The following is a 14571-nucleotide window of genomic DNA, read 5'->3' on the forward strand; positions in this document are numbered from 1 at the left end:
GTTCCTAATTCGCATTTATTGTGTTTTTACAGGTGCGAGTGAATGTGTTGGATAAGAACGACAGCCCTCCCTCTTTCGCTGACACGACGCTGACTTACACGGTGTCCGAGGACCTTCCAACAGGTCAAGTGGTGGCCAAAGTAAAAGCCATGGATCCGGATACGCTGGGGGAGTTGACGTATACTTTGGTCGGTGGCGACGAAGGAAAATTCGAGATGGGGAGTGCTACGGGAGTTCTGCGACTGAAGGACACACTCGATCGGGAGTCGAAGGACACTTATCATCTCCAGATAAGAGCAAGTGACGGCCAACAACACCAGGATACGATCGTTACTATAAAGGTAAGTGGCTCTTTCATCATAGTTGTTTTCTTCTGCAGACAGCAGTAAGTTAAAATATAAAATGTGAATGAAAAGTGAAAATAAGGATAGGAATATGAAAAAAAGCCTTTGGGAAGAAAAAAGGCGTTATTAAGGAAGATCTGAAATGTGAATGCAAAATAAAAGTAAGAATAGAAGTGGGGACAAACACCAAATCATTTTGAGAAGAAGGAAAACGTAAATGTACATCGTTAAATAAAAAAGATTATGAAAAAGATTCATCACATGTTTCGTTGTGGAATATAAAAGGAACAGAAGCATAGACATTACTCTCTCTCTCTCTCTCTCTCTCTCTCTCTCTCTATATATATATATATATATATATATATATATATATATATATATATATATATATATATATATATATATATATATATATATATATACGTACTTCTGATGCAAGGCTATACATTTCTCATACAGACATAATAGGATCACAGTAAATGCTCACAAAAATCCCGGGTGTTCGAAAAATTTGGAGCGGTAGTGTATGTAAACGAAAGAACAGTGAGAAAGTGTTGGGAATAAAGTAAAGGGGAAAAGGATTAATATTGGTAGTACTAATTAACTTTTTTTAAAAAAAAACTGATTAGGGCATTGTTTACAAAAAAAAAACTATTCTGAAGAACGTGATATTGAGTGTGGTGGAAGGAAAAGCAGGGAAGGAGAGATATAAATATTACACTTAAATCGGATAACTTCTATGTGAAGACAGATTGGCTGAAGTTCGTGTTGTATGGAAACATCTCAAATTAACAGCAAGTGACCTGTCATTGATGGAAGAATACTCGTGATGATAATAATGATTATGCACAATAGTTCAGTGACAGCCGTAAGAGCTGGGGACTTGGATCCGAGAATGAAATGAAGGAATGAATAACTGACCATCCTTTAAGACAAAGAAAATGTTTGTCTGAAACAGTTGGTGAATGGTTTGGTTCATAAGCTTTCTGGAAACTGTCGTTATATACGTAAACGTCGTAACGAAATAAATAATCTTGGTTTTACATTTCTCAGTAAGCACCTCATTTGTGCCTGATTGTTGCCAATGTGTAATCACGCGTTCGCCAAATGATCAGAAGACAAAACTTATTATGCGATCAAGTTCCGCTGAAAATCATGCGTAATTTCAATTGTTCTCGATGTTTCTGTGTTTTATCTTTATCGACAATAATCAGTTGAAGAATTCAAGTTGAGAAGTCAACAAGGAAAATCAAATGACCTCCTAATCGTAATTATGGTCCAGGATTCAATTCTCTGTGGGATACTTGTCTGGGATAGAAACCATAGTGGTTCTGATGACATTTTAAACTGTAGATCCTTGGTACTGAAAAGCAACGTTAGAGTGGAATCAATTGTACAGCAAAACCTCTCGAATTGGCCAGTGACGATGCTAGAGGGTAAGGGGCGGACTATTTTAGGTATACAAATATATATAGTAGCTGCTTTTCGAAATTTCTATGCTCCTCCACTTGCCCCCTCCCCTACCCCCTCAAAAAAAAAAAAAAACTAAAGCTGGCATTGTGGGTGCACTGAAATTGCGCAAACTTTCACTCCCTTATCAGTTGACACAGATAAAGCCTTAATGAGCAGGCAACAAATTGGAAATTGCGCAAAAGATGGTGTGCAATGTTGCCATCATTACCATAAGCATTTCGACTAATAATAACAGTCACCAAAACGCAAGTCGTTTTAGGGGGAAAAAATATACAAAGTAATGGATGGAATAGCATTTTCAGTTATTGCTATTATATGTGTGCAGGGGCGTCGTTAGAGAGGGAAACATGTCCCACTCAATAATTTTCTGTATCATATCTAACTGTAAGATTGCTTGTAAGATTAAAACTGCAAGGAAATAGTTATTGGAAGCAAATAATTATTAGAAAACTGTTAAAAAAAAAGGCGTTTGGCCAATCACAAGCAAATATTTATTTACATATTTCAGGTGTGTCTACCACGTATCCTAATGACTGTCTTTTATCATCCGGGCTTCGTCGAACAACACATAGATCAGAAGTTTTTCATAGACACTACAATAGTCAATTTTACTTCCCTGCTCCTGGTGGTCATACAATGATTTCTGAGACCCAAACGGAAACTGCCATGAAAATGACGTCGATAGTGAAAGGAATTTCAAAGATCAGAAGGAGTCAAAAGCGAGTTCGCGGAGCACAGGAATTCACAGATAAATCATAAGAAGGCAACATTTTTAAAGGCTGTAGGAATTAAATTCCAGGATTCAAGCTGGAAACGTGAAATGTTCTGTAAATATATATATATATATATATATATATATATATATATATATATATATATATATATATATATATATATATATATATATATATATATATATTGCTTTTTAATATTATAATGCAATACAAGTATATCTCATAGAGGGATGGCATTTATACATTTTATTTCGGTGCAAAATTTTTACATAATTCCCTTAATCTTGTTGTTGGCAACGTCGTGGTGGAAATTTGCGCAATTTCAGCACTTTCTGCTCCTTGTTAATAAGTCCTAGATTACAGAGATTATCAACGATCTAATCTTCAGAAAAAAATGCGCAATGTCGTTGCACCGGGCATTGTCACTGAAATGAGCCCGAATACTATTTCAGCAGCCGTAAAGATATAGCCATATTCTGGTATACTGGTCACGTGTAAGAGTTGGTATTCTGTTCTTGGTTTCCTGTGTTCACCCTACCAACAATTCTTCTCTACGAGTCCGTTGTGAATGTCATTTTATCTTCTATCTCTGGTAACATTCGTTTCCATTTCATTTTGTAAAGGAGCACTGCTTTTTCTCCTTCTGTTCTATCTTTGGAGGCATTCGCTTCCATTTCATTCTTTTAATAAGCCACTGTTATTTTTCCTTCTAATCTTCTGTCTCTGGTGGTATTCGTTTACATTTCATTTTTTAATGAGCCATTGCCATTTCTCCTTGTGTTTTGTCTGTGGAGGCATTCGTTCGTATTAAAATAACCCACTGCTATTTCTCCTTTTGTACATAGACTTCTCCTGCAGCAAGCCTAGAATGCTTTCAAATTTTTTCCTCTTGATTTTCGAAGCATTGGTTCATACTTTTCCTCATTGTCTTTGGTGCGTTCTTCTCTTTCAGTAGTCATTTTATTTGGTTAAGCAATATTCATGTCCCATCCAACTGTCAATGTCTTTTTAACTTCTTCCATCCGAGAATCTCGTTCTTTTGTAATTTTATCAGACTTTCAAAATGTGATGTAAATAAAAATATGGGTCTTTTGTAGAACGGCTGTGTCCTTGGGTCTGCCGGTAGTTTTTTTTTTCCTTTTTTTTATGGGTTGACTGTCCAAATAACATATTCCATCTTCTCTCTTAAGCTTCTTATCAAACCGGAAGTGCTAGAAGACTAATTTCTGGTTTCAACATTAGTCTTCATAGAGCGAGAAAGGGCGATAGGCAACACAAGAGACTGTTCTTTGATCTGGATTCAGTTTCCAATGGCAGGTTTTGTCTCTTGTTATCCCTCGATTAAAACTGGAACTAGTAGATCTACTATTTCCGGTTTCAGAATTGATGCTTCATAGTTTGGAAGGCTATCTTAGTTTAACAGTGTAAGACCAGACTCCCCTGTTTAAATTTCTTTCCTTCTTCAGCTCCCTCGTCGTTAGTGTTGCACACAAGACTATATGCGGTCTGTCACGTCTTGAAAAGTCGTGAAAGCGCCGTCTCGTCTCAGAAAGTGTATCCGGTTCGAGTGGAGGAGCTCTGTCGTGTTTAGTGGGCAACACTTCTCACCATGCTGGAAAATTCTTATCAAAACCTCTCACTATGCTGGAAAATTATTATCAAAACTTCTCACTGTGCAAGAAAATCATTATCAAAACTTTTCACTATGCTGGAGAATTCTTATCAAAACTTCTCATTAGGCTGGAAAATTCTTACCAAAACTTCTCGCTATGCTGCATAATTCTTATCAAAACTTCTCCCTATGGTGAAAATTATCAAAACTTCTCACTATGGTGAAAAATTACCAAACTTCTCACTATGATGAAAAATTATCAAAACTTCTCACTTTGTGGGAAAATTCTTATCAAAACTTCTCACTTTGTGGGAAAATTCTTATCAAAACTTCTCATTAGGCTGGAAAATTCTTGCTAAAACTTCTCACTATGCTGGAAAATTCTTATGAAAACTCACTATACTAGAAAATTCTTATCAAAACTTATTATTATGCTGGCAAATTAATGTCTTTTTAAGTAATTTCCCAATTTGAGTTCAAACAATTATCGAACACTTCTTTTTCGCACTTTTTGTTGTAATATTGTAGATGAGCACAGCATTCAAATAGTTTCGTTTGCTTCTAAATATTCGATGTTTTTATGTGCTTGTATAGATGGAGAGTGCTTTTGTCTCATTTTTTTTCTCAGCTGGGAAACAGTAAATGACCAGTTGTAGAATCGCCTTCTAAAACAAACATAATGGCTGACCTTCTTCAAACTGTTTATGTCCACCAACATATTATTTCTTGAGACTGGATGAATTAGCCTCTCTATCTCGCTATACGTTTCGAGAGGGATTCAAAATTGTCATTTTATAAATGGATTTCCTTACATTGATTAATTTTTTATTAACTTTGATTAATTTTTCATTAACTTCTCTATACTTTAACGTCCCAACATTTTCCCCAGCGCATGGACTGGAATTTAAGTGAATAACGACAGTGAAAGAATTGGTGGAGGAGGGAGACATTGTGACTATGGCAAGGAATCGAATCGAGAACTTCTGCTCTAGAGTTGAACATATCTATTACTAAGCTATTTCGCTGTCTTAAATTATGTGAAGTTATAAAACGCAGCACTGTAAAATCATTAACTCGTGGTTCTGGAAATAGACTTTTCGACAGGTCTTAATCAAAATTGAAAATTTGAAATTGACCACCCTTGGTACTTCTAGGGTTAATGAGTTTCGAAGTATTTTCTCTCTCTCTCTCTCTCTCTCTCTCTCTCTCTCTCTCTATCTATCTGCGTGTGTGTGAGAGAGAGAGTGTGTGCGTACTATGTGGTACCAATGTTAGTTTCCTTACTGCGGCGAAATTTATCTTAGAAACTAAGTTGATTGCATCTTCGGTTCAAATAAATTTTTGGCTTAGTTTGTGAGCGGAATAACCTTCGAACACCTTATATGAAACACTTCTAGCTCGTCTTCATAGTCTAGTGGCTATAGAACATGCCTGTAGTGCGCGAGGTCGCGGGTTTGGTTCCGGATGGGAGACATGGAATATACTACAACAGTCGTTTAAATCTCACTGTAAAGTGTAGGTTGGCGTTGTCCAAGAGATGAGAAATAAGGTTTTCTCTTTTCGTCTCAAATTTCGTAGAACTCTCGTCTCTGTTCTCAAAGAATTCTGTCTCGTCTCATATCTCGATTGTCGGAAAGCTGTTCACGTCTCCTCTCGAAGTTTTTTCTAATTTCGTTTTATAAATTTGTGTACAAAATTTGTCCTGATATTTCTTAGTTTCATCTAGAAATTATCAGAATCTTTTCATCGCGAGAGCTCCACGAAGGGTGTGGTATTACATTTAAAACATTTATTGTAGCAAAGTTCCTCTTTACTCAATTTTAGGCGTTCGTTTATCCAGAGATACCTCAAACATTCTTATTCAACTTTGACATGGTGGTTCCAGAGTATCGTAAGGGGTCGCATGTCCTGATGGAACATATCATTAGGGAATAATCACCGAAAAACGGATATCCATAGACTTAACATTGGAAAAGCATTTGGCTCTTGAATTCTCATTGTAAACAATAAAGAAAATAGAATTTTGAGCATTAGAAATAGGGACAATCTCTTTACGTTTTGTTCTGCGAACACAATTTTTCAAAGCCATTATATTTTTTGCTAATATGGAAAAGTTAACTATTTGGCTGTCATGTTCTTTCACAAAAACAATTGATGAACAAAAATAATCTTTGAATAATCTATAAACGTCGATCGCTTAGCTCCAAATTTGTAATTAATGCGTACCCAGTTATTGGAATACATTGTGTAATGGCTTGCTTATCTTTAAACATTGACACTCTTCATCGGAAAGGGCGCTTGGGAAATAAGGAACTGGTCCCTGGATTGGAAGCAGCCATTGTGTAAGATGAAGGTTCAGGGTGAGTAAGTGGAGCCAAAGAATACGGTTAAGTGTGGACGTAACGTTCAGAGTGGGAACTGAAGACATCTGTTTACTAATAAAGTAGATCCTCGAAGTTTCTCGAACATTGGCCAGTAGTGAACATATGAACAGTTCCAAATAATATGATGTATTGTCATTTACTCTAGCACTTCGACTCTTTGCGTGGCATACAGACAAATACTATATCCAAGAGCCTTAATGTGCTAATGTTATAATATGCTGTCAAAGAACGTAAACACAACTCAATTGTGAAACACATGTCAAACATTAGCCTGATTACCAGATGCAAACAGAATTAAAATCTTATTTTTTTAAAAGTTGCTTGCTCATTTATAATTGCAGTTGATGCGATAAGTTGCACATTCTCTTTTCACAACTTGTCTTGGCTGGATGCCTTCGGTGAGAGTCGTGGATAACAAATTGTCTCGGTCATGGATTGACCCAGTAGTTTTCACTTCTCCTTAGAACGCATGGACCAAGAGAAGAGACAGAAGCGGCCTTTGAGATTTCCAGCAACCCACGACTCTGTACTTACCACAGAGAATTAACATCTTCCATCTCTGTTTTCTGTTCACTGTTGTACGTACAGCGAGAATTTGGCATAGCTAACAGGTTTTGTGTTTGCTGTGCAAAGAAAATGGGTCTTTCAACAGGTGTTATGGTTCCTTCGTGTGTTAAGCTTGGTCATGTGGTTTGGTTAGAGAATGTGATTTCACCACAAATATGGACACGCTTCTGTTATGTATTGACTTTAGCTTATAAGATGGGCGTTCAAGAGCTTTGGGTCCTTCTTCCTGGCGCCAAGACACGTCACCCATCTCTCTATACGCGGAGGGCCTGTGGACGGTTTATATACGGGAGAAAAGTTTCCTATGTATTATGTTATGGCTGTCTTAACATTATTTAGCCAGGAAGAGTCATGCAATGAGGGCAACGCACGAACAAAATTCTCTAAAGATAGAACATCAGACCAAGGCTTAAGTTGTCTCATCTAGATAGAAGACTGGCCTTGTGAAGATATATCAGTGCGGAGATAAGCTAAATGCAGGTTACTGTTACTTGAATGACTGGTGGACGTTTCTGGTTTCTTTTCAGTGCCCAGGCTATAAAAGACGAGGCTTATTGCTTAACCACTACTCGGACTTGTATCTGGGGCAAGCACCTCAAATGGATTCAAACCGAGGACTACGTGCACAGAGAACTCACTCATTTACCACTCAGCTTACCACTCTGTACAGTATCGAATTGGTTCGCTTCAGAGTTTAAAGTGATGATGTTACACCAACACAAAGTGCAGAAGGATGGAGCATTTCAAATATATTGGATCGAAAGATAATAAATACATTCTTTAAAAATCAGTTCCTCATGAACTACTTAGAACAAGGTTGTCTATGAATGTGTGATATTCCGATATATCATCAATCGGTTGGTTGATATTTCCAAATATCAGAACATCGGTATATTAAAATTATTATGATCGATATTTTGATATTCGATATTGTAATATTTCGGCATTTGTTAACATTTTGGTATACCAAAAAGGGAGAAGTCCAGAGAAAAATATGTTTCACGACCTTTGAAACGTTAAGAATGGCCTAAAACAAGAAGATACATTGTCGTCATTGGTAGTGAATTTTGTTCTGAGTAAGCTATAATGCAAATTAAAGATAGCAACCAGGGCAGGGGCGGATCCAGGACTGACTTCTGGGGGGGGGGGCGATGGGTTGTCATACTGCTACTTTTAAGGGCTCCAAACTTTGAGATGGGTTTTATTTATATATATAAAATAAAAAAGTTTCTTCTTCGCCCCGATCGCCTCCCTTCCTGGATCCGCCCCTGAACCAGGGTATAGAACTCACCAGATTATGACTTATGCTGATGATGTAAATATGACAACAAATGATTTAAGAACAATAGAAAGAAATGCAGAGGTTTTATTAAAGACTTGCAGGAATATAGGTTTCGAAGTAAATACAGAGAAAACTATACACATGGAATTGCTACGTGACTGTAATGCTTCAAATTATGGATACGTTAAGGTCGGTTTAAAGGGACAAGTTTGGCCGATAGATGTCACTACACTGTTCGTATCTCTCTCATGTATTTTTTACCTTTCACGAAAATTCACGATTTCTCTTACAAATTTCAACCTAGAGACTTCAAATTTTTGGAGAAGGAACTTCATAACCTATCAAAGGTAACAATCCGTGCCGATTTTGTATTTAAAATTTTCTTAATTGTTTAAATGGCTTGATTGTTGAAATGGATATCCAAATCTTTAACAATATAACTATTTCAACAATGAAGAAAATTCAAAAAAAAAAAAAAATCGGCATGGATTGTTGTTTTCGATAGGTTATGGAGTTTCTTCTCGAAAAATTTGAAGTCGACATTTGTAAGAGAAATCGTGAATTTTCGTGAAAGGTAAAAAATACATGAGTGACACGAAGACTATAGTGACATCTACCGGCAAAGCTTGTCCCTTTACACCAACCTTAAAATATCAAGCAGGCATGTGGCGTGCACCGAGAACTATTTGTTGGGAAAGGTCCAAGCGTTGGGGGGAGACCAATACGCCTCTGTAGTATTGATCGGGTATTATTCTGCCCCCGAAAAACACGATAAGTTAAAGAAGTATAGTTTTATTGAGAAGTATGTTGAGTTAGGAAGTTCTTTTTTGGGAGTCTGCACTCAGTAGATGTCCCTTGGTGGGTGTGCCCCTGATATTTCGTCAAAAAAGTGAACATTTTCTTGTACCTAGGATCAACTTTAACACACCAAACCATATCCATGCAAAAATTAAATATCAACTGAAAACAAGAAATCCATGTTATTATTCAGTTCAAAGTTTTTTTTTTTTTTTTTCACGAATTCTATCGAAGAATTTGATGCCTGTTATACTGTGTAGTTGCGAAGCATGGTCGCTTACTTTGACGGAAGAACGCAGACTGAAATTATTTGTAAATAAAATCCTAAGCTGGAAATTCGAACCCAAGAGACATAGGAATGGGATGGGGGTTTTTGCGGAAACCTCATTACAAGGAACTGCGTAATTTATATTGTTTACCTAACATTGTTAGCGTTAGTAAGTGTAGGATGCTCTCTGGGCAGAATGCAAGAAAGTACGAACGCTTTCAAAATTTGAACAGGAAAGCCAATTAAAAAAAAAACCTAGGGGGAAAGGGGGGACAATAATACGATGTATCTCGCAGAAATATGAACACAAAATAGAGACGATCTAATTGTCTAAGGCCAGAAGGCAGTGGTGAGCTTTTGTCAATGTGATATTAAACCTTGAAGCTCCGTAGCCCATAGAGTGTTAGAATGTTTGTAGAATATTTCTAGTAGTTTTAAAAATATAAACACAAAAGGGTGACAGAGCAAAGTAATTAATTGGAATCAATGGAGGTTCTCTCGTACCTAATGATGAGCGCTCTCGGCTTCTGTATATGAGACCTAGCTTCGAATCCCGGTAGAAGCGTACGTAATTTGGATTCCTCATTACATGTAGAACTCACAGCTGATTAGGGCTATTTTTTAAATGAGGTTTGCGTTCACTAATCTCATTGGACTCAGGCTTTGACTTGCTGCTCACTTATGCGAGCCCAAGCCCGACTTACCACGAATGCCAGGCTCGCATGGTTAAACTTGTAGATCACATCCTATATGGCCTCTGTGCTGAAAGGGGGCGCTAAATTCCAAATACATCGATTGTAACTAATATGTACTGTGTATATCTTCTTTGCATAGAGTTAGGTATTAATGACCCCTTGCTCACATACTTAGTGCAGGAGCTTTCGGTGCAGTCGATTCTCATTGGATTCCCTATGGGAGCTCCTGTGGTTCGGATCCCACGCTAAGCTGTAGGTCCACATTTCATATATCCTCACTGTTGAAAAGGATCTTAAACTCCGAACCAGCCAATTCTAATTCATAAAGTTACTGTATATATTATATTAGGGTTTCCAACCAGTGTAGCTGAACACATTGGTGTACCGCACAATTCCATAGGGTGTGTCGCAAAATCTTTATAATTTAAAAATCATGAAGGATGTACTAATTAGTTATAATTAGTTTTACCAGGGAACTTCTCCAGCGTCAACACGAATGCTCATTATTACATATTCACTATTTTATAGAAAAAGAAATTAAAAATCTTTTAGTGTTACGTCCCACGGTTATACCGAGTTGGCTAAAGTAAGACGGTGGTGATAAGAATGAAGAGATTCGTGAACTACATCTATTTGGCGAAAGCTGGGATCAACCTAGGGATCCTATGCACCAAAGGTGAACGCTCTACCATTGAGCCACTATAGTCCCCACTATTTCATGGAAACTTATAATCTTACACTACTATAATTTATTTTATTAATAATAAAGTTTTAAGTGTGTGCGCGTGTTGCTATGGCGTGGGCATTAAAGATGCGCACAAGACAAGATTTGAGGCTGTCTCGTATCGAAAATGTACTGTAAAAGTGATGTCTCGACTCGAAATATCTGTATTTCCCTATCGGAAGAGCTGTGTCTTTACTCGAATTTTGTTAGGAAAATTCTGTCTCGTCTCGTCTCGTCTCTTGCGTATCCCTAGTGGGGCTTTCAGTGAGTGTGACGTCAGTCCAAAAAGGTTGGGAAACACTGTCCTCTATAGTAAGCACTTTTTATTTTAGTTTTGTGTTATTATTATTATTATTATTATTATTATTATTATTATTATTATTATTATTATTATTATTATTATTATTATTATTATTATTATTATTATTATTATTAGAATCTTGGTGTTAAAAGAAAGATGTAGTGGTTACTGTGGGGAGTTCAAACCATGAAATTTGGCATCATCTCCCTCTTTTGTTGTAGTGGAAAGAGGTGCTTCGTCCGGAAGTAGGAGATAATCATCTTCCACACTAAAATTTAATGGCACCATTTTCTGCTCATTTTGGCCACTAAACAACATTGCTAATAAAATGATAAGACGAAAGAATACATGGAAAGCGTTTAACTTTTTTTGTTTTTTTATAATTACATTAATGATTTTAAAGAATAGCTTGTTTTAGTTTTTTTTTAATTTTATTTTTACTATACTCTAAATTCCTCAACATTCAGGAAACAATCGATCATGGTCTGATTAACATTGTTGTATACCGTACTATATTTGTATGACTAAAACAGCTTCACTGTTTTTTTTTTTAATTTTTATTTTAATCAACGCAAAACTTTTGCTATTAATTAAAAATCAGAAACCGAGATGAAAAGAAGAAGAAGAAATCAAAAGACAAGAATCATCCTGAGGAATTTTTAAGTAATGGCTGCCTCTTGTTCTTTGGAGGGACATTTCATCCAGGCCTTTTCCTTTAATCTTGATGTTCTACTGTTTTTTTTTTCTTTTTTTACCCTCTCATTCTTACCTACGTTGTAAAGATGTGGCTTTACACAAACACACACACACACACACTAACACACACACACACATATATATATATATATATATATATATATATATATATATATATATATATATATATATATATATATATATATATATATATATATATATATATGTATATATATATATAAAGTAGTTGACATGTGATTGACCACCTGTTTCCTTTATATTTATATGCCATCTCTGATGCCTCTTCAGCACCGACAGGTTTTTTTTTCCCTTTCCTTGATAAAAAGAGCTTTAAGAAACATATTTTTGACATGAAGTTGTTCTTTCTCTATGAAAATAATAAGGAAAAAATTGTAGGGATTCGGCTAGACTTAGAAATCCTGTTCTTAACTTTTTTTTTTTAAATAAATATTTTCAAAGGAACAAAATGTCAAAATGGAATTCCTTCTTTTTCTTTTTCTTTTTTAAATTAATTAATAAAACCAGACCTTTTAGGTTCCTGTCTCTGCCTCTGTCTCTTACGTTCGTTTGTCAAGACTTTACGAATTTTCTAAATTCATATCTGCTTCGCTCCGCGTCGATTTTCACTTCCATCCAATTTACAAGTTTTCAGTTGCCATTAAACGTCACACAGGTTGCTTGGAAAGTTGATATTCAACGAATTTCGGTACCGATTTCTTAAAATTCGTTCTATTAGAGTTTTTTTCTTTAAATTTGTACTCCTTCCACCATTTAACAGCTTAAAATATTTTATAATTTCCATTTCCGTATAATTAGTTTAAAAAATTACTTACACCGATTTTTTCCTAAACTTTGGATGGGAATTACAGGTCAAAACAATGAAGTCTGACTAAAGAACGACTTATCAAGCAAAATGAAAAACACTAAAGTTGTCAATAGACCAGATTTTTTTACTATGGACATTTTTATGAAAATATTATCAGAAGTGCCAGTTCTTCGCACGGGAGGAATAGATTCACGGTAAATATTTGAATTCTCTTCCTCCTTATAACATTTATTTCGATGGAGGTGTAATGATAAAAATACAGAAGGCACTCTCTCTACCCCCCCAAAGAATACGTCTTTAATGAAATTGATATGATTAGAAAGTTCAGCTTCAAGCGGGTACTAATGACTTTCTAAAAGTCATTTCAAATGGGTTACACGTTTTCCTGACCCTGAAAACTATGAATTCGACAGAAATTTCAGTCATTTCTTGATATTTTATTTCTCACCTCTTGACTCCACCCTCTAACTTGGACTGAAACGGCATTGGAAGTGTCACATTTCAGTCGTTTTCGATATTTTTACATGCTGCCGTTTCACCTCCTCCCCCTAAGGAATACCAACGGGGACTGAATTTGGATTTAAATGGCATCAGAAGTGTCATTGTAACCTCAGCGATCCCGAAATGTACGGATTCAACACTTGTATCAGACGTTTTCGATCATTTTTATATGCCACCCGCCCCCACTCCTCCTAGGTGTGCAAGGAAAGCTTTACCCTCACTGCGGAGTTAAACTTGGATTTAAAGGGCATCAAAACTGTAGCTCATGGACCCTGAAAACTATGGATTCGACATTAATATCGGTCCTTTTCGATCATTTTTATATATTCTCCCCATAGGTGTGTTAAGGGAGTCTTATTCAGACAGTACTCTTTTCTAAGGTAGAACTAATATGTGTACTAAGTTAAAATTGGTCGAAGCATTCCAGAATTATGATGGGATATACACACATACGTTAACGAGTATTTGTATATATATAAGCAGTGTTTGGGGAGAGGGATAATAGAAATTTTTGCTATTTTTTCAAATTCTACAATTCAGAAAATGGAGAACCACGCCGTGATTTTATTTTTATTTTAAATTTTTATTTTGAAGGGAAAAACTGGAAAACCACTCCTTTTAAAGTTTTTTCTGTAATCCTTGCATCTTGACAAAATAAAGGCTATCGTTGTTTTGTGTCGTGAACAAATGTAATTGAAGATGTGAGGAGCGTGTTTTCAGCGGGTGATGTTGATTCATGAATCCTTTCGGTGTACACGGAAAACTTCTCCATATGAAACAAAAACCACGACTACTCCAGACTAAAATGAATAACTACCCTCCATACTGAAAGCTAGTGAGGAAGTTATGCCTTTTAAAAATAGGGGGGGGGGGAATTGATGAATTCAACATTTTTTTTAAAGGGCAAATACCCGAATACTTACGACCAACGTTTCTTTCAGAAAAAAATAACCCGAGAGTACAGATTTAGTATTTGGAGGGAGACATTCTATTTATTGTTATATTATAGACGTATTATTTTGGTCTCCTCCGGGCAGGACACTCTCAGAGCTCCGGGAGGCAGCCCCCTTAAAAAAAAAAGTCCGGAAGAAACACTGCTTACGACACTCTTCCATTATGACTTTCTGTTGTAGATGCTGTACAGTACAAGATAAAGTTCCATTTTGATCAGAATTCTTGCAAAATTTGATCGTAGAAGTTCCACGAATTAATATTGTTTTCACTTTTATAACTCTTTGTATTTCTTTAATCTGAGTAACATAACGAAAGTTTTCTCGCAACTTTTCTCTATTTAATGATATTGTATATCTTTTATTATAGTTATTTCTCTAATCACCATTTTATG

The 14571-nt window shown here is 36.0% G+C and overlaps 1 protein-coding gene across 1 annotated transcript in view; it reads left to right on the forward strand.

Annotated features, from left to right (window-relative positions):
- The window catches only part of ft (cadherin-related tumor suppressor fat), a 537654-nt gene that overhangs the window by 300995 nt on the left and 222088 nt on the right, over positions 1 to 14571 (forward strand). The window contains exon 2 of the mRNA XM_081758083.1: positions 33 to 341. Within this exon, the coding sequence (XP_081614209.1) occupies positions 33 to 341 (309 nt within the window). The remainder of the gene's footprint in view (positions 1 to 32; positions 342 to 14571) is intronic.

Source organism: Thermobia domestica, chromosome 5 (assembly GCF_964235325.1).
Source record: "Thermobia domestica chromosome 5, izTheDome1.hap1.1, whole genome shotgun sequence".
In the NCBI taxonomy this organism is placed as follows: domain Eukaryota; kingdom Metazoa; phylum Arthropoda; class Insecta; order Zygentoma; family Lepismatidae; genus Thermobia; species Thermobia domestica.